The sequence below is a fragment of the Numenius arquata genome, chromosome 9 (assembly GCF_964106895.1).
Source record: "Numenius arquata chromosome 9, bNumArq3.hap1.1, whole genome shotgun sequence".
Taxonomy (NCBI): domain Eukaryota; kingdom Metazoa; phylum Chordata; class Aves; order Charadriiformes; family Scolopacidae; genus Numenius; species Numenius arquata.
Window position 1 is genome coordinate 11,071,491 of NC_133584.1, and position 20,801 is coordinate 11,092,291.

At 46.1% G+C, this 20,801-nt stretch overlaps 1 protein-coding gene across 4 annotated transcripts; it reads left to right on the top strand.

Moving 5' to 3' along the window:
• The first annotated feature begins 547 nt into the window (after nucleotides 1-547).
• EIF4E2 (eukaryotic translation initiation factor 4E family member 2) lies at nucleotides 548-20,334 on the top strand. Of its 4 annotated transcripts, XM_074153186.1 has the most exons (8): nucleotides 548-623; nucleotides 1,440-1,554; nucleotides 2,848-2,982; nucleotides 5,398-5,502; nucleotides 8,429-8,581; nucleotides 8,670-8,806; nucleotides 17,243-17,321; nucleotides 19,848-20,332. In XM_074153186.1, exons 1-7 carry the CDS (start codon nucleotides 604-606, stop codon nucleotides 17,286-17,288), a joined length of 711 nt encoding a protein of 236 aa, XP_074009287.1. In that variant the 5' UTR covers nucleotides 548-603; the 3' UTR covers nucleotides 17,289-17,321; nucleotides 19,848-20,332. The 4 variants fall into 4 exon arrangements, with proteins under 4 accessions (XP_074009287.1, XP_074009289.1, XP_074009290.1 ...); XM_074153188.1 differs by lacking the exon at nucleotides 17,243-17,321 and having other exon boundaries at nucleotides 19,848-20,334; XM_074153189.1 differs by lacking the exon at nucleotides 5,398-5,502 and having other exon boundaries at nucleotides 19,848-20,331.
• Nucleotides 20,335-20,801: the final 467 nt, after the last annotated feature.

Genomic DNA, 20,801 nt, shown 5'->3' on the forward strand with positions numbered 1-20,801 from the left:
GTTCACAGGATGAAGGGCACTGATGACTGGCCTGTGTGGGGATCATTCTCCAGCCTCAATACCTGCACCATCCCTTGCTATACACTGAAGGGTTAAGGAAGGGATGGGGGATGGCGGCTGGGCTGACGGCTATCTGTCACCCCAGGAGATGAGCTGGGCAGACCCCTTAAAGAGTGACTGAATGACGCCTACCAGAGACAAATGAACACTGTGAATAAAATGGCACGGTACTTGGACCCGCCGGCTGCGGCTCTCTGTGTCATCCCCACGACGTGTGAGGTGACAGCTCGACGCCGCGCCTCACCTCACGACGATGCCCCGCCTCGTGCCGCACCCGTCACGGCGGCTCTGCCCCGCCCGCCACACTCAAGATGGCGGCTGCCCCGCAGTGGAGCTCCCGCCAGAGTCCGCGCTCAAGATGGCGACCGGGAACGTACGTTTTCCCTTCCCCTCAGTTCCTTCCGCCGTGCTCCGCGCTTATGGCGCCGGGGGGAAGCGCGGGGCGGCTCTCGGCCGCCGCAGGAAGCGGCGGAAGGCGTTGGAGAGCGGACTCGGCGGAGCGGAAGTCGCTGAGGTGGACGGAGGTGGCGGCAGCGAGCGACGATGAACAACAAATTCGACGCGTGAGTCGGCGGCGCGGCCCTCCCCGACCCCCCTTCTCACCGCTGCCGGGGGCTGCGCGGCCCCGCTCCCTGCTGGGGGCTCCCCGCCGCCGCCGCCGCCGCCTCGGCGGCGGTCAGGCGAGAGGCGATGAGTCACGGGGCCGTGCACAGCCCCGTTCCTCCCCTGCGAGCCCGGCCCGGCCCTGAGGGGATGCGGGCCCCAGGGCTGAGGGCGGTGGTCCGGCGGCACAAGCCTCTGGTCGTGGTGGGGTGTCCCTCACCGGGCACCGCCGTGGGGCCGGGCGGGGAGTCGCGGGCCGCCTTTTGACCCTGCTTCTCGCTCGTCTTGTCCGGCCCTTGGCAGGGAATGGGACGGGCGGAAGGGCTCGTGGGGTGCAGGGCGCTGGCGTGGTGTCTGCTCGCCCGAGGGGCTGCTGCTGCTCGGCTTAGGGGCGTGGGGAGGCGTGTGGGCGGGAGGCGGCAGAGTTACAGCAAAGGGTCTCCATGTTTACCCCCTGAGTAGTTAGCGACCCTGACAAGTAGCTGGGGTTTTCTGTGGTAAATCATTACCGTACGAACGGCTTGAGTTTATACTAAAAAGGCATTTTGTTGCTCACTTCTGCTTAAAAGTGTGTGCCTGAGATGCCTGTGATGGGCTCTGGGCATGCAAAGCAATAGTAGTAGTTTTTACTGCATGGGTTGTGAAGTGTAGATTTCCAAACGCTGATGTCCCTTGTACCACGGAGGAGCTCAGAAGCAGGGACTGCTGGGGCTTGGTGTGAAACTTCTCAGCTGTGCAATGTGAGACTCACTCTCATTGTTCTTTTTCTTTATCAGATTAAAAGATGATGATAGTGGAGACCATGACCAGAATGAGGAGAATAACACACAGAAAGACAGTGAGAAGGAAAAGAATGATCGAGAGAAACCACAGAGTACTACCAAGAGGAAGGTACGGTGCTGGCACCTGCATTCCATCTCTAGGGCATGATGTGGGAGTGTTCTCAGTTCAGGGATAAAGGAAAATGTGTCTTGGGTGGGCTCTGGTTGCTTAATGCACCGTTATTGTTGTAGTAGAGGCAGAGGGGCTACATTAGCATTTGGATAATTTGATGTAGTTTTTGGAGGTATATCATTTGAGGGGTGAATGCTCCCTTCACAGACACAGCTAGTGCTCTGCCAGGCTTTTGAATAGAAATGAGAAATAAAAGCTTTGTTTTCCCCAAAAATTTTTTTTGGAAAAACGTGTAGGGGAAGGACTGATTGACTAGGGAGTAGTGGTTTGCAGTTGGTTTACCAGGCTGTGTTTGTGCCACTGTTGAAATAACTCTTAAGATGGGGTCTCTGTGAGTGTAATGTAGCCTAGTTAAGAAGGTATATATCCATCCTGGTTTTTTTGATCTTGTGCTTAGGAAATCTATTCTGTCTAAAATAATGCAATCCTTATAAATGTACCATAGACAAGAGGAGAGTAGAGAGTTAAGACTCAGTTACCCCTGTAACAATATCAAGTGATACAAGATGAGGGCTTTTTGGGAATTTTTTCCTGTCCATTTTGACTCTTGAGTAATGAGTTCTCGTTAGCCTCATTAGAAGTCTTTTTAATCTGAAATGGATGTTTTGGAAATTGAAAGATGATCACTGCCCACTGCTAGCCATGGGTTTTGCCAAAGCTGACATAACGAGTTCTAAGACAGACTAATCCTCCCAGAGCGTTAGGGTGTTGGTTGCTTAAGGGAGCTGGTGTCACCAGAGAGTTATAATTGCTTTTGAATCGTGGTTTAGTATAAATGGGTTTTTTTTCTTCCCAGAGGAGGAGACTGGTTGTGTTTCTTTTCTTAATTTGAAAAAGTGAAAACTCTTGTATTGCCCTTTTTAGTTTGTCTGTCTTTTTTCCTTTGAGATGGGAACAGTTGAGGACTGAAGGAAAATTTATTAATACTGCCTCCAGTAGTTATGAGGGTTGTTTTTCTTTGTGATGCGCTCCTGAGCTTGAGTTATTCTTTCATTAGCTATCCCTGCACTGCAAATTTCTGATAATTCTTTGACGTAGGCAGCTGTTGTTAGCCTAATAGTCCATTTCAGATAATTAGCAGAAATTGTATTTTTTTGTAAAAATGAGGATCAGTTGTTTTATAGTCTGTGAGGGCAGGAACATGTGCACTTCTGATGCTGTGAATGTAATTTTTCCTATTCCCCCTTCAGAGGGATGTATAAGGGGTAAGCACACTATTCTGTTCTGCAGGCTGTTGTCCCAGGGCCAGCTGAGCACCCCTTGCAGTATAATTACACCTTCTGGTACTCCAGACGAACACCCGGGAGGCCGACCAGCTCACAGAGTTACGAACAGAACATCAAACAGATTGGCACCTTTGCCTCCGTGAGTATATCCCTGTTGTCCTTGTGTCACTTGGGCATGGCATGGTCATCATGGCTGACTTACTCCCCATGTGCTAGGTGTATGCACGTGCAGGTTGGGTTTTAGTTGTCAGGAGCAGAGGAGAGTGAGTGATTTGCCATGGCTTACATACAAGTTCTTGAATTACCTACTGCAGGTGACATGTCTTAAGCCGTTCTCCTCTGCCCTGTGCTAGACATCCGCACCTACACTAATGGTAGTAGCTACAATAATAGTAGATGATGAATTCCCGTGTTGCTTAAATATGCTAGCTGGAGCAGAACTTGACAGTTAAGCAAGAGAAGAAAGGAACAGCTTTTCTGCATGCAGTGTAGCTGTGAAGCGAAGACTGTACAGTCCCAAACACACACTTCCCCCTGCCTGTGTTTCTACCACAAAGCCTGTGTTTGCAGCAAGCATCTGTCGTGCTGTATATATAAGTGACTGGTGGCCCATTGCTTCTTGTGAAGTGACAACTGAGGTGCAGCATGGTGTTGCAGTGAAGTTCATTAAAAGGCAAACTTGTTTATTCCTGGAATAAATTGAGCATATCCTAGAAAGGCAGTGTTGCGTTGTTGCATGGTACTGGCAGTGTAAAACCAGCATTAAGATCCCAAGATACATAAGCAAAATGTGTCTCTTGTACAGGCACCACATACAATATCATTCAAGGCTGGGAAGTCCGTTGGCTGCTTTTTTTTTTTTTTCCCCTTTATTCTAGTATTTTATCCAGATTTTCCAGAGTCCCTTGCAAATGTTAATTCTGACCACCAGTTAATCTCAATCTTCTGTAATACGAGAATTTGTATAAATATCCCTTAATCCCTTCTGGAGGCTGCAAAAATATGCCTGTCCAAGCAGCTGGGTTGTCTTACTGCATCCACATGGAATAAGAGTAGGAAGAATAGCTATAAGCTGCTGGATCATGGGTATTTACTGCTCCTATTCCCCTGTGTGAGCAAGTACTTCTAGTTCAGTGAATGAAAAATGTGGCTGCTGCATGAGGATCTGGCAATAACTTTTCAGTCTGTCCATTAAATTAGTGTAGATTTAACATTGATTTTTAGCTCCTTCACATTCTGTTGTCTGCTCTTTTCTGTAGAGAATTTGCGGTTGCTGTTGTAGGTTGGAAGTGCTGGAGTCCAGTTAAGATAGAGAGAGGCTGGTCAGCAGATCTGATGCTGTGTTTGGTTCCAAATTCTGTTTAAAGAGAAAGAGCAAGCTTCAGAAAGAATTGTCTGAGCCTAAATCTGGGTTGAGATTTATTCTTTGCTTTTCAGTGTGAAGCTCTAAAAACTTTTAAGTGCTAACCACTAGAGGGCATATTCACATGGTGTGAGAATGTAACTTTCACACTGCGTTTGGTTGTGTCTGACAAAAATAGATTGCTTCTGATCCCACCTCCGTCTTGGTTCATAATTTTATTGGCCATAAAAGCAAATTCCTGCTTGGATGGCAGAGGTCAGAGATTGGAGAAGAATTCCAAGTGCTGACCAAGTCATTAAGGTCTCTGATAAAGCACTTGGGATGGTGTCTAACGCCTCCAGCTTTGCTGCTGGTCTGTGTAATAGCTATTGTCTCACTGAGTCCTCTTAAAACGTAGTAATTAGTATAACCTCTTCCAGTGCCTTATTTTGTTTTAAGGATCCAGCCTCTCTAAAGTCCTTTCTCATCCAGAGAATCTCAAAGGATAAATATGTTATTTTTAAGAATTAGAAAAGATAATTCCCTTGCCTTCTGGCCAGATTGTCTGAAGTGGACACAGGGGTGCCAGAATGGAAACTGGTCAAAGTAGATGTACCATGGCAGATGGTAAAAGGAAATAAGAGGTATTTAAATAAAAGCTCTGAATGGTGCCTTAAGATTTTAAATCAGCACCAGAATGTGTCTTTTGTCTTAAAACCCAGATACAGTAAAATTAAATGTAAAGTCTTATTTGGAGGCTCCTGCAGTCTCCACGATTGCAGAGAGCAGTGGTTAATGCAGGGCTGATGTATATAGTGTAGAGAGGCTTGACTGTAGCTGATGCACTTGACACTTATCCACTAACTGGAAGTTTGGGCAGTAGGATTTACAAGATATGTTTGGAACTGTTCTGCAGAGCAGCAGTTATCTTAGCATGGATTTCTTCAGACAAACACCAAGTGACTTTGGAGGCACCTGTTGAATGTTTCAAGTGATCATCTGGTAATGGAGCTTAGTCAGAAACAAACACCCAAGCTCAGATCCTACCACTGCCTTCTGGATATTCTAATCAACACCCTTGCAGCAAGAAAGTACAACAGAAGAGGGGAAGGTGGCTCTGACCAGCAGGTGTAGAAAGGGAAGCCTGTTTCTTTAGGAATCTTGGCTGTGAACAGTTTGAGCAGCCTCATTATGTGGTTCATGTCGTTGCAGGTGGAGCAGTTCTGGCGGTTTTACAGTCACATGGTACGTCCTGGGGACCTGACAGGCCATAGTGACTTCCATCTTTTCAAAGAGGGCATCAAACCCATGTGGGAGGTGAGTTGGAGCTCTCATTTCTGCCTTGATATTTTCCCAGAGTACTCTGGAGGGAGCCTTCTACAGTGAAGGGACCCTAGTCATTAAATGGCATTCCAGGCTTCTCTTGGGTGCAGTCCTTTCTTCTGGGTTTCCTGTAAACTTGTCCTTAGAACTCTGTCCCATGTAACCTAGCAGTCCTGTGACCTGCTGGCAGAGGAGAAGGAAGGTGCAGAGAATTGCTAGCTGCAACCCCCAAAGGCTGCAGAACTGCCTTTGCCTGTGGGTCCAGAGGATCTCTGGGCAGCGTTGCCTGTAGCCCAGCAAAGGGTAGGACCCCAATTAAGCTCTGTGCCTCCTAATATAGACACTTGCCCCCTATTATAACTTTGTCCAGTGACAGCAGTATGGGGCTTTCCTCTAGAAGGGCTGGACCTCTGTAAGTGGAATTTAACAAAGCTTGTAAGAAACTAACCCTCCTTTTTCAGACAAGGAAGAAAGAGGTGCATGTGATTAAAAGCCTACAGCTGTACATAGAGCTGGAGATGGAAAGAGGACTTAGCCCTTCATTTGCTTTTTTTGTTCCAGGGCACTTAGTTTGCTTCTGTTCATTCCTATACAAATCTGTTGGAAAAAAAAAAAAAGAATCTTTGCCCAGCAAATCATTCTTCAGTTCCTGGCCTGCTTCCAGCAATGACCAATACCATTTGCAATATGAGGATTTTATGTGTTGCTCTGAAGTACCTAATTATGCTGCTTGGTCCTGAGAAATTTATATGTGACCCTAGCTGGCAATTATTTTAAGCAAGGTGTTTTATAGCCAGTTACTGCAAATACAATTTATATAAAACATTTAACCCTCTTTGGAGTCCTGGTGAGCTAGCTGCTCTGGTAATGTGTCAACCAGAGAGTCCACAAGTTAATGATACCAGAATTTCTATAAATCATTTCTCTGTAGCCATTTTAAGATGGGGTGGAGAGATTTGGTTTTTTGCTGCTGGCCCCAATCCCTTCTTGTATTTATGGAAGAGCATCTGGGATCTTGCTGCTGGCTTTTCTTTTGCTGCTTGCTTTCTAGGGCTTTGTTTATGCTCTTTTCTCTACCAAGCTAATCCTTACTTACTGTCATTCTTGTGGGCTCACATATTCATGTCTGTAGCTCTGATCTTTTTGTGGATCCATCTGTGTCTTTTCTGGGTAAAGTCAGAAGCGCTAAGCGTAATGTTCCCTGGTGATTTACTGGGCTGCAGATCATTATTATTCTGGTAGAGGGAAATCAAATGCTTGACTGAACCAAAGCTTGTTTAACCTGAAAGAAAACTAACCATAACCATAAAACACACAATATGGTATCTGCCTTCCAATCACTGTTCCCGTTCTAGCCCTGTACCTCCTTAAACCACCTTTGAAATATTTTGAGCAATACCGTTTTCTCTTCTGACCCCCATTAGTCACTGTGGAAAGTTTGAGGAGTTAAACCCAACTCCCTGCTTAAAGGCTGAGGCCCAGTCAGCTTAATTCTTAGAGTGTGATGTTCACAATTTAGAAAACAAGGACGCTTCATCAGAAACTAGTTTGCATCTCACGGGAGCATGCCACATTCCTAGAACTTATGTTGATTTGGATTTTGCACCTTGCATGTGGCTGCTGTCATGCTTTGAGGTTTGTCCGGAGCCTTCGCCTTCCCCTTTCGGTAGAGGCTTTAGCACATACCTGAAAACTGGGAGTCTGGTGAATGCTGCTGTTAACTGGCTCTTCATGTTTGCTCACGATTGCTTCGTTAGCACTTGCTGTCTCTGAGAGCACACGAATGTTTAGTTTTATCTGAGCCCTAAAGAAGCTTTAAGGCGAATATAAAGTTAACTTAGTTCCATTAAGAAGGGTTGGGCTGCATTGTTTAGCATCTTTAAGGTGTATCCCAGCTTGGCAGAGTGGATTGCTGGGGATGTCCTGTGCTGTGCTGTCCCATTTGAGTTATCCTTTGTTCTTCTCTGTTTTTGTCCTAGACCTGTATTCCATTTCCCTTCCTAACTGCCACCTCTTTGACTTGTTCCTGCCTCTCTCTTTTTGGCTTTGGATGGAATTTGTTCCCCTCTCACCTTGTAAGATTTCCAAGCTACAGTGTTGTACAAGAGAATGCCACAGTGTTCTGCACAGAGGAGGAGCTGCTGTTTGACATAGGTGTGCGTTATTTGAAGTAGGAGAGTCTGTAGCAGTTTTCAGCTCTTCTTCAGGTGCAACATATGGAATCACAATATTGAGGTCATAGACTGGGTGCTTAGCATAATTTTTTTCTTTACTCTCACCCCTCATTTTTGGTTATTTTCCTGGGTCACCGTAATCTGGAACAAACATCCAGCTGTATGATGTGTGATAATATCAGTGGTTCCCAGTGAAAGCACTGGTCCTTTCCTCTGTTAACACAACTTGTGAGCCTGTTCCTGGAAATGTGGAAAGAGAGTGTTTTTCAAGTTTTTGCTTGCTTTTAAGTTATCACTGTGCAAATTCTTTCCCTGCTTTCCACGTTCTGTGATGAGGGATTTTTCCTGTTTTACAGGCGGAAGTATGTATACAGGGGATTAGACAAAGGGGGACTCAGTCTTGGGTTTAGGAATAGCTTTAGGGTCATTGTCTCTGGTTCTGTGTGTGGATTGGTAGCCTGGTGTTAGTCTTTGCTGGTGGGATTAAAACACTAGAGCTTGGTCTTCAGTGCATAGAGCTTCTTCTGGAACGCTGAGAGTCATTGTTTCAAATACTTTGTATTCAAAGTAAGTGGTATACTTCTGTCTCTGCTTGTGTGGGGGAGAAGCAAAATGCTTTTGCTTGAAAATACCTCTATCCCCTGCCCCACCCAATCAATATCTGCTCCTGTCTGTGGCTCTGCTGTCTTGTGGGAAGCAGGAAAATAGCTAGAAGAAAACAAATCGATTTCTTGCCCCTCTTCTAGGATGATGCCAACAAAAATGGTGGTAAATGGATTATCCGTCTGCGAAAGGGCTTAGCATCACGATGCTGGGAGAATCTCATTTTGGCAATGTTGGGAGAACAGTTTATGGTGGGGGAAGAAATCTGTGGGGCAGTCGTCTCTGTCCGATTCCAGGTAAGTGGTTCTGAGAACTGGCATGTGCTTCCATTTGGCAGGGCTACAAAAAGTACCATCTGCTTACACCAAACATGCTATTCTGTAGGAGGATATTATCTCGATATGGAACAAGACAGCCAGCGACCAGGCCACGACAGCCCGGATACGTGATACGTTACGAAGAGTGCTCAACCTACCTCCCAACACCATCATGGAATATAAAACACACACGGATAGCATCAAGTACGTGTGGTGGCAGGGGGAGGGCCTGCTGCTGGTTGCATGCGTGCTTGAGCAATTTAATGCAGATCGCAAGAATTGAGAGAAGTGCTCACGTGCGTTGGGGCTGTTTGCTGGGAACAGTAATACAAACAGCAGCAATTGTTGCCAGGGCGCTTTGAAAACCAAATATCTCTGTCATTACGGTGCTGTTGTTAGGGACATTTGGCTCTAATAGTGAAACCTTATTTTTTTGAATTGTACAGTCCAGGGCTTTGTTAGCAATCCACCCAGCCTGTCACTTGGGAGATGGGCAGCCCAGTGTGGGACTGTGTCTTGATGTATTCAAAGACAAGATTGCAGTGGGGGGGACGAGATCATTTGAATAAATAGAGATTCTGGGGAATAAAGTGCGGAAGCTAACGGGGATTTATAGTGCCATTAGACTTATAAATGGTCTTGGGAAAGTGCTGTGTGAATTTACAGTGCTGTACAAATGATTTCTAATCATAATAAACGTCGTATATTAAGTCTTCCAGGCCCTGGTGACAGAGGCTCTTTAACAAGACTAGAAGATCACGGTACACAGAGAGGACAGCTGTATTTTTAAATAAACCTATTATAGCTTACCATAGCAGGCCATTCAGGGTGACTTTTATTTCCCACAAAGTGACGAAAAATTGCACATATAGGTATTAGAGGTGAATAATGTATTTTTTTTCTTAAGCATATAATAAACCAATACACAGATTAGGTCATATTGGTTAAATTAACACTTGAAAAGGTGTACCCGGAAAAAGAAGTGAAACAAATTAATAAGGCATTGATAGAGCAGTGAGCTTTCTAATCTGGCCCATAATCAGGGTGCAAGTACCTTTCATGGCTTCCTTTCGTGTGCTGGCTTGTCCTTTCCACATAATCACCCTGTCATCAGTTTGCTGTCAAACAGTTTGGTGAGATCAATCCTGGTTTTTGCAGGCAGCTTGCTTCCAGTTATGGCCAATTTTGAGTGTGGGTCACTAGCAATAGTACAGAGGTCTCGTTTAAACTGCCTGTAGGCATCTAGTGTTCTGTGTGGCCCTCCCTCCTCTGTGTGTGGGAAAGAGAAAGGAAGGAAAAATTATTATTATTAAACCAAATCTTTTCCAGGCAGCTTTGATTTCTGAAAGTTCCCACTTCTGTTGTTGAAATCTTATATTCATGATTTTGCTAATAACATTTCTCATGCACTTTTTGCCAGGAGAGGGCATTATTGACTCTCTGTCCATGTTACGAGATAGCTAAGTGCTTGTGTAGACGTATAACAGGGTATTTTACTCCTCTTCAGCGACAGCAGACTGTGGTGATGCGGCTCTATGGTGGGAGCAGGGAGGTGTTTGACTTCTCTCAGTCTGTGCAGGGAAAGCTGTGTCCTGAGCCAGCTCTCTGAAGCTGTGGCAGTGGTTCATGTAGCAAGTTTAGAATGGAAATGGTGTGGCCTTTCCCTTATAAGATATTGCCACCAGCACTTCCTAGGACAGAGAATGCCCCTATAGCAATGTTTGTAACTGTTCTTGCTCTGACAGGTGGCAGTGCTTGAGTGATGGTGCATCCAATATCGTGGTCTTATTTCCCTACAACAGCGTAACATGCCATGCTCGCTGCCCTCTCTTCCTGCATAGCAGCAAAGTTTCCTATTGTGCTGCTGACGTGTGGTGCAAAACGAGCTTGTCCAAGAATAACAGGTGTTTGAGGAATCAAGTTTAGTAGCTCAGATTACAGCTGGGAGCAATTCTTAAATGGGGGCGGACTGGCTTGTCTCCCACTTCTTCTTCTGTGGGTAGGAGGGATAGTGAGGAGTTGGTTTGATGGTGTCCTAGTGAGGTAGATTTAAGCAATTAACCTTCTGCCATATAGGGGATCATAAGAGCTCTTTTTTTCCATTTCCTCACTTGAGCTGCAGCAGTGTGATTGCAGGGCTGTCCGACAGCTCCTTCTAATGTCACTGGTATAAATTCAGAGCAGAACTGCTTGTCAGTGGAGTTTCTGCATAAGTGATGTGTGGACTGACTTCTCATGCCTTTCTTGCCTGGTACCAGCAGGCAGCTGGAGAGAGGTGACAGTGCCTGCTTCCTTGACAGAGAAGAGCAGGACAGCTCTTCAGTCCGACTCTGCTTGGCTGTGCTTCGTACCATTAAGGTTCTTTCACTAATGAAGAATCTCTTGTGTAACTAGTTCTATCCTCCATAAAGTCTGGCTCCTTTTCCCCACCCATCTATCAAGCCCTGTTGAAATACTGTCCGTCATGAATAAACTCCACTTACACTGTGCATGTACCATGTGATTTATGACTCGGGAGGGCTTTCTAGCCAGCACTCTATATTCACACTCTGGCTGTGTTTTATGAAAGGCTCTAATGGAAGAGCTGTGCTGTAGGCTTTGTCAGGGCTGCCTTTCTAGGGGGGCTTGTGGCATTTTTCATTTGTATGGGCTGCATCTCTCCACGAGAGCTCTGCTCATGTGCCGGGTTTGATTGGCATTGATTGTGCTTCAGGGAAGGGAGCACGCTTAGCGAGAAAAGAACAGGCGTTTCTCAAAACCTTGACTTTTAGGTAGTGAATTGACCTGGATTAGCTTTTGACACACTGTAAATGAACGCTTCTGTAGAAATTGCTAGCGTGCCCCTCACTGTGGAAACTGAGCACTGTGTTTCAGGTTTTATATATTCCTTTTGTGATGATGCATTTCATGTTAACTCATTTTTAGACACCATTTTTCATGAGTTGCCAGTGAGGCTGCAGCCCCCTTTGTTTCAGAAAGCAGTAGTGCTGCCAAGCTGCGTTTGAAAAGTATCTGTTGCATCACAGCTATTCCAAGGAGCTATTCTGCATTCTGTCCTTTCTGCTCTCAGTGGTGGGGCTTGTGCATTTAGCTAGATAAGCAGATCTTTCATTGCAATTTTCCTGTGTTTGTCCTTTCTCTTGCTTGCGATATTGACAAGCTGCCTAAATCCCAGCGAGTGGAAGGGTCAGCCTAGTCTGTATTAATTTCCAATCTTGGTAGAAGAGCTAGAGCAATCTCTTGGACTCTGCTTAATTCCAGGGGATTTATAGTACCTTAGACGTTACAGTGCTGAGCACCTGAAAAGAACATATGTGATATTTTGTTTCAGTAGCTGAAGAGAAATCGCTTCTCTTTGTTCCCTTGGAGGTGGACTGAGAGAGGTGCACTCGGATGTAGTGAACCACTTAATAGGTTCTGCTCATCAGTGGTGTTAACCTTGGAGGTGACATGGTCCAGCAGTGACAGTGGATTATGGACAGTGGAACTCCCTGTGGTTTGGAATTAAGAAAAAAATAAACAAAACCAAGACCTCTTACTTTTGCTGCCTTAGGAGGTGCGCTGTGCTTTTTTTGAAAGCAGAATATTGCTGGCCACAGCCTGGTCATATCTTAGTGAAGCCACTGAAAATATTCAGATATCTGTAGCAAGTGAATTGCAGTTGGGAGAGGTGTGGAGAGGGAAGTGGTCACTGTAAAGTTTGATTTTTTTTTTTTTTTTTGAGCATTGCAGCATGAAGTGCTTGGCTGTCTTGCGTACACCTTTGCCCTGCCTGGGGTTACCAGCCTTTCTTGTCCACGCTGACAACTGTGTGGTCAGTGACCACCTCCTGTTTTGAGAGCTCTCACCTCTAGCACCGTCTGAGAATCCCAGGCAAATTCAACAACGTTGCTTCAGCGCCAGGAGAGACCAGAGCTGTAGCCATACAGCTGGCTGCCACTGAGAGGGGTGGTCTGGAAATATTTTGGCTGCTGTGGGACTTTATGGATCGTCCTGTCAGCTCTAAAGCAAGGCTGCTTTTTCTGAAAACAAAGCTTCAGTTATTTGTAAGTGCCTGCTGCAGTGAGAGCTGAGCAGGGTATAAAACTATCCTTTTCTTTCAAAGTCACCAATGATAACTAATGGGACGGCTCGAGTAAATGAGAAGAGTAGTTGATCTTAATAGGGCTGACAGTGGGTTCATTTCACTGCAGGCAGTTGGAAAAAATGGCCTCAGACTATATTTTAGCTAGGAAACAAGCAGCTATCTTATGGAGGGAATAAAGGTATGCACTGTAAGAAGACTGCAGAGGCAAGATTCTTGGGACAAAGAAGTGAGGAATGAGGAAGAGAAATTCCGCATGGAAGTGGCAGGTGTTGGGCAAGATCAGCGTTTGTGAGACAGTGAGCTGGTGGTGGGGTGCTTATGAGAAGCCTTCCTTATTGTTACCTGGGAGTACAGCTAGTTCTGGAACTATGTTACCTTTTTATAGCACTGGTTTCCATTTGCTTGCTAATTTCCAAGACCCTAGGAGAACTCCTCAGTGCTACTGTCCTAGGTGTGTCATCATTGTCTTTGACTATATCTTAAACGGTGCGGGCAGGGTTAACCTTGTCTAAAGTTAGATGGTTTGCAAGTGGGACCTGTACACACTGTGATGCCTGTCAGTGGAAGGCAGGTTGCCTTGGGTCTTGCCAGCTCTAGAGAGCTGCGTTGTTTCACCTTCATTCCTTCAAGTCTGAGAGCAGGAATAAAAGCTAGAGGAGAGTGGTGAGGTTCCAAATCTGATAGCTGTCCTCTTCCCCTGAGTCTCTGCAATACTGCGTTAATTCATTTATCACTCCATTCTCCAATTCCAGTAATATTTCCAGGTACACAAGTCTAAGAGCACTTCTGTAGACCTGGGCTTTGAAATGATGGATTCATAGATTCTTTCTCTGTCGGCGTAGTATGCTTTATTCGGAAGTGTCTGTGGCTTTGTAAAAGGCTTCCTTATCTTGGTGGCCTGTCTCTTACCAAGGAAGTGACTATAAGCTATTTATTTCATCTTTGTTTTCAAGGAGGCCAGTTCAGATGTGTTCATTTCAAAGTCATGATGGCTTCCCTATCTGCCTTCACTAGAGATACTCCAAGATATGTGAAAGAATTACTTCAGGCTAGAAGAGTATCCTAGATTTTTTTAAAAAACTATTAAAGGTTTTCAGGCCTGTCACAACGTTCTTGTCTGATTTTGAACAAATCCCAAACACTCTGACAGAGCATGAGGAGCACTTAGGAAGAGGCTGTGCTGCTCTGGGCACTGTACCCACAGAGCGTAGTGAGTGGTCAGTGTGCTGGGAGGCTTGCATGCAGGCTGGTGGAAGGGACGGGCTTGGTGACCGTTGCACTATGAGCTCTCTGTCTCTCTTTTTAGCTGGGGAAGGAGATGGTAAGGAGGCAGCGCTGCACAGGGAAGTACTGAAGGGGAACTGCTAGGCCTTAAGATTGAGAATGGTTGGAGAAAACGGCTAGTACTGCTTGTACAAGGGTGATTTGGAAAGTCCCTTGAAGCTGCTGTGGCCACTCTTCCTCTTTTTGCTGGAGTCTCTGATGGTGGGTCCTCTTTGTGGGTCCTCTTTGCATTTTTTTTTTTCCCCAACTTACTTGATGGGGATAAAGGGAGCCCTGCCTGGGTCCTGACCCTGGGCGGTGGGGGAGAAGGTGGGAAGTTTCTACAGTTGTGGGTCAGGAATGAGTGTGGAAGAACAGCTCTGGCTAGCTTTATTTAGCCTGCTAATGTTTCCATTTCCCATCTGTTCAGCAGGAATAACCTAAGTGTTGGGGATCAATTCACTGAGTATCTGATCGCTGCGCAGACAGTATAGCAATAAGGTACTAAAAATGTCTATACATAAAAATAACCTCTTAGACTCTCTGGCACTGTGCCTTTGGCACGTCACAGGCCGTAAAGATTCTGCCAGATGAAATTAACTGGCAGCCTTGTTCGGTATGAGATGGAGAGCAGTTTGCTCCGCTAGCATAGTTTAGGTACATTAGGGCAGACACATCCTGGTGGATTTTTTTTAGTCAAGTCAGCAGATAGTTGGAGTAATTAGTACTATAATATGTATGAGGGTCTTGGCTTAAAAATTCTTGGCTGGAAGAGCTTTTTCTCTATGTCTGTGAGAAGGACTTGGCAGCTGAAGGACTATGTGCATGATGTTATTGGGATGTTGGAACAGGGAACTCCTTGGTTTGAAAGGGGTAATAAATTATCGATTATGTTGACAAATAATCTGCCCTTGTGTCCCCTCTGCAAAGACCAGAAGTTATGAGTTTGGGTAGAATTGTGGGAGAGGAAAAAGAGAAGTTGTGATTATGGGTGATGGAAATGTGGTAGATATACAAGGTGTGGGAGGTTGGAGGGAAGACATGAAGGTAGAGACTGATAAGGCTAGAGATGTGAATAGCTTTCCAGCCTGTATTCAGCAGCTAAGAGGGCTTCAGATCAAGAGTTTGTCTTTCCCCTGACTTTCTTCTGGAGCGAGGCAGTTGTACCCACAGTGTCTGGTACCATGTGCTGTCTGGGTGACATAGGCAATTTTCCTTTCTCTGGAAGATGTCTTGGCCTTGGAGAGTGCCGCTGTGCCTGGGGAGACTTGTGGGGGGAGGTTCCCATTCAGGGGCCTCTGTGCTGCTGCCTTGCTTAGAATGAGCCACTTGTGGGTTTGTCTCTCCTCCAAGCAGCACACTGCTGTATGTCAAGCTGAATTGCAGATCTGACCTCAGCAATCATCTGTGAGATGCATCAGCTTGTCCTCCTTCTGCAGACCGATTCAGCTTTGGTTTTGCCCTGCACTTTCCCAAGTGAGTGCCGAGGGAAGGCTGGTGCACTAATGCCCCACAGCTGTCCTGTGTGCTGTCCTGCTGCATCTACAGCACCCTTTGCTGTCTTTCTGCCTCACATTTGCTTTGGCTTCAAGGGCTCGTGTCTGAGGGCTCAGTTAGAGATACCATGTAGCTTTGGGACTCCCGTGGATGACTGGTGCTCACTGGTCCGTCCTAGTCAAGATCAGGAGAATTTTGAGCTACCATGGATGGAAGGAGACTGAGGAGAAAACTTAGCCAGCCATAGATAAGGACTCTTAGACCAGCTGATCACCTTGGTAGTTCACAGGAGCCTGTGCCTTGGAGGACTGTGGAGGTGGTGGTTGCTTCTTGGAAGTTGTGTCAAAGCAGTTTTGAACTGGCACAAACTGGAGTGTGTTGCCACTCGCCAGGCTTGTACTGGTGATGCTGAAGTCAGTGATCTTTAGGATTTCACCTTCAGCACTTTCCAAAGAGGTATTTGCTGTCCTGTGGTCTTGGAAGGCAGTGTCACAAATTCCGAGCTGTACACCACAGTGACAAGCTTCTTGCTTGTGCCCTCTTTATTGGGTTCCCAGCAAGACTGTCTGTATGTGGTGTACAGTCTTGCAGAGTGCACATGACAGGCACTCTGCCAGTATCCTCTGTGTTTATTTGGGCTAAGACTTTGGTGGGAATGAGCGTGTGACACCTGAGCTGCTTTTGCAAATGCTGACTGGGAGCTTGACTCTGTGAGGCTCAGGTGAGAGCCAGGCTGGTGGTCTGGTTTTGGCACAGATGCTGACTAATACAGGATTTCCATTTCTGGACTCTCCTGTTGTGTTGCAGTGGCCCGATGAGGCAATGCAGAAAACAAGATGTGAGGTAGCTGCTAAGTGCCAGCAACAAAATCTGCAGGGTTTATGACTGACCTGGGTTCCCTTTAAGGTCCTTCCAGCTCCGTGTGACTCTCTGGGTTCAGTAAATGGCTTGGCATGTGCTGTAGGCACCAGCACTGTTTTGCTGGGCTTGGAGAACTATGAGGTTCTTTAATGTCTCTGATCCCAGAAGATAATAGTCATGCTCACATTAACCTCGGCATCTTTTCCCTGAGAGGGCTTTCAGTATGCTGCCTTTGTAAAACAGACAGCAATTTTTCAGTCTGCTAGCTTCGTCCGTCAGTAACATTCTCCACCGGGGAATGCAGCGTTAGGCCTGTCCCTCTAACTTATCTGAAAACATTTTCATTTCAAATAGCTGTAATGTTTTTACTGGGTCGTCATTAACAATGCAGGTTTACAATAGGAAATGAGACTTTCTAATAACAATTGGATTCTGCTGCTTGATTGAAGAATTTCCTAATAAATAAGCTGTGTGGCATTAAAAGAAGCCTCTTTTGGGGGGTTTACTACATATGCAGGTGTGTGGTGAAGCATGAGGTGGGCTGAGTTTAACCAGCCAAGGAATGTGATAATCCTCCAGAAAGACGTAACATTGACTATTTTATTAGCAATAGGAAATGGATATTCCATTTGTGACTGGGAAGGTCATACCTGTCTCTGGGTATTAATGTGGCTATATCACCAGCAGCCAGTGGGAACGCTTCATGTCTGTGCAGAACGTTAAAGCTGCCTCGTGCTGTCAGATGTTTGGCTGGGTTTTAAGGATTCTTCTATCCACTAGGGCTATCAGAGAATATTGCCTTGCTCTCTGAAGACAAGTGCCTTTCAAACGCCTTGAATGTTTCTGCTCTTGTTAAAAGTTAAGAAGCCTTTGATCTGAAGTGCTGTTTTTTTGTTTTTTGTTTCATTTTTTTTTTCCCTCTGGCTTGCCAGGGCCTGGGAGGAATTTCATGGCCTGGTGAACAGCAGTGGCCGCTGATCGAACACTCCCCCTCCCTCTGTCACACCCAGGGTAGGGCCTCATCTTTCTTCTTATGTGACTTCATGGCATACCTCTCAGCTTCCAACCCTCTTCCTGTGGCCGGGCAACTTCTGTTGCCTTATGGGCCTGGTGGTGGGCCCATTCTACTACTGGCTCTTTCCCAAAGGTCAAAAGGATTTTTTTAAATTATTTTTTTGACCAAAACCACCAACATTCACCATGGTCTCCATTCACACAGCGTTTTCTATTGTGATGCTGTGAGCTATTTTGCTAATGTGTCCTTCCTCTGTGCAAGGCACTTGTATCCCAGACCTGGTCCCAGGAGGCTGAGAGGTATGTCTTCAGCTTGGGTCTGTTGCCTAGAGTTGACTGTAAGCAGATATGGAGTGGTAAATGAATGCTAAGCACATCCATGTGATGGACACTGAGAGAGGCGCCTGGAGCTTGGCATACGTGCCTTTGCTCTTGACAGTGGGCTGGAGCAGAATAAATTAGTCTGTCAATAAAAGCTTGTTCAGGAAGGACACACAGTAGCTACTGTATTTAGAAATAATAATGCCGTGGCTAGTGAGATGAAACGACCTGCTACTTCTGGTAGTGGCAACCGACCATGTGCAGAGAAAATAGCCAAGGTGAGCTCAGGGCTGTTGTGAGTCTCGCAGCTCAGACTGTTTTTCTCCTCCAGTGCCCGCTTCCCTGATGGCAGGCCCTTTCCTTAAAAAGGGCTAGCAGGGCTGGTGATGAGAGTTGGTTTTGGTTGTAGCCAAGTGAGATTGCTGCATTGCCGAGTGCCAGAGCACAGGAACCTGATGGAAGGGAGCATTACCTTGCCCAGTTCCCACCCCATGGTGGTCTGTAGCTGCTCCAAGGGGCCACTGGGGATCCCAAAACCTCCCTCCACAGCTTTGGGCAAGCAATGTTCTCATAGCTTGCTCTGAAGTCATGGGTGAAAATAATATCTATCTTTCCTCACAGATTTGGCTTTTTGTGAGGATCAGTGTTTACAAAATATTACACGGGCATCTAGTAGTGTTGTTATTGTTAGATGACATTCAAGTGACCTTCCAGAAGAGGAAATCAGCTCACTTCATGAAATACCAGTCTCAGAAGGCAGGAAATGTGCCAAGTGTGTAGGAAAACAGTGACAGAGTTGATGTAGCTTCAAAATCTATCATGTTACCTATGCTGAGCAGGGAGAGTAGTGATGAACAGAGGGCCTGGGGCACCCTGATAGAGGCGAAAGGAGGGAAAAGAAACCTGTCTGAGAGCTAACCAAAGTGTGCTGTCCTCCTGAGGTTGATGGCAAGGGTGAAAGTACAGTATGGGACAGAAAGCCAAACCATTGTTGCAAATTAACCAGAATCCAGTTAATGAATCCTGAATCATATTCCCAAATGTCAGCACAGCCTGCTTTGCTGGCAAGTGCAAAGGTGAACACCAGTCTTCTGCAGATGGCCTCCAGCATGGATTTTGCTGTCATGTCATAAGAGAGTAACTTGTTTAACTTTCTAAAGAGTATTTTTTATTTGTTCCTGCTCCTCCAGCTCTCCAGCCCGCCTCCTGGAGGTGTTCCAGCATGCACTGTGCTGTGATGTTACAGCTACCATGCGGTGCTCAGCAGCACACAGTGCAAGCTGGAGGGTTTAAGCAGGATTTTACAGTCCTGCAGAGCACCTTGCTTCTGAAACTACTGCCTTTGCTCTTCAACATAGCTCTGCTGATTTGTGGTGGTATATGCTTGGGGCATCCCTAGGTATTTGGTTTGGGCAACTTACTGTCCCTGTTATGGGAAGAGCTGCCAAACCTATCCTCTCAAAATAATTGTAATCTCATTTATTTCCATTTGAGTTTAAAAAAACATACCACCTTTCTATTAATGTGTAAATAGGCTTTGCCTTCTGCCGCTGCTCACAGGCTGGCAGTGAGCGTTAACACAGGTTTCTGTAACCTGCCCCATCTTCATTGCTGCCATGTGCCGCAGGACTATACAAATGAAGGTTGTGGACCAGCAGTCTGTTTTTTGTCAGTAGCCCCTGTGACTCATGTGGCTGTACTCATGTGAGTAAAAGCTGCTGAAGAAACTTCTGTTTGCACTTGAGGGAAACGTCCTTTTCAGATTAAGTATTCTTTTAAGCTAGGAGAGACCAGAGACCATGACAGCATGACAAAAGGACCCTAAATACAAGGGAGAGAGGCAGGAGGAGGATGGACTGACGGTATATTTGTGCTCCAAGCAGAATCCCTGGGGACAAATGTTTGGGAAGGAAGAGATCTTGAAAGTTGTTAAAACACCAGACTCTATCAGGGAGGTTTCCAGAGTTTATTGTATGCTATGCTCACAGGAGATGACACTTCTTTCTGTGTTCCAAGTGTTCTAGACCAGCAGGTTGACTTATGTGAAAAGTCTCTAGTCAGAAAGCAGATCTGCTTAGGAGGTTTAATAAACATTGATTTGAATGACATACTGGGATGGCAACACTGGTAGGGTGGAATGGGGGGGCGCTGTGATCTGAAGGAATGCACACCTTTAACCTCTTTCTTCCTTCTGTTTTCCAGGGATAATTCAAGCTTTCGAAACACAAAAATCACGTTGTGAGAACAAGAGTTGGCACTAAGCTCCTCTCTCCATGTTGAAAGCACTGAGAGGTCTCCACCAGTGCCCTCCGACCTCTGAAGGGACTCATGGGCCACTCTCTCACACTCCTCCTTGGAGGAAGGATCCATCTGAAGCCCTCCAGCAGCGGTGACAATAGAGGCTGATTTTTGTCATACACAAACTTTTTTTTAGCAGTGGGGTGGGAGGCCAACCTTTCAATTCGCAGCCCCCCTTGGGGCCACATCTTGCAGCACTTTCCTGTCTTTCTCTACATGACATGCAGGATCTCTGGGATTCTGCCTCAACGTCAGAGCCTTTTGCTGAGGGATACCAGTATTATAAATCTCTCTGTGGCTGGGAGGAGCTTCCCAGTTGAGAGTCAGCCCTGTGGTTTTCAAATGCCCCCTTTCAGCTCTGCCAATAAATTATTGGGTCTCTTTGTTTCTTTAGTCTCTCTTTTTTTGGCTCTGTTTAAAAATTGGTGGGATGGTATTTCTCTAGACTGTGGTAAGGCCCCAGGCCTGCTTCTGCCAGCTCCATAAAGCATCTTCCCCCAAGTTGCCCACCTGTGTGAAGCAGCAAAACACCCCAAGTGCCAGTGGTGGCCAAACTTCATGGTATTTCTGGAGTTACTTGGGCAGAGGAGTTCGAGATGTAACATCTTGCTTAAAAAAAATGAGATGCTTGCTTTGTCTTTGCCCGTTCTTCTGGTTACTCCCTGGTTAGCGGTGCCTTGCACCCACCCCTGTTTGTTGGGGAGAGGGGTACAAGCTTCCCCAAAACTAGGACAAAGAGGTGTTTGGTGTCACTGAGTTGCCTGGAGTCCAGCTGTCACGGATGCGAGGAAAAGCAGAATGCAGAGCCCAGCGTGCTTCCACGGTGCTCTGAGGTTTGCAAGTCTCCGGTCGTCTGGG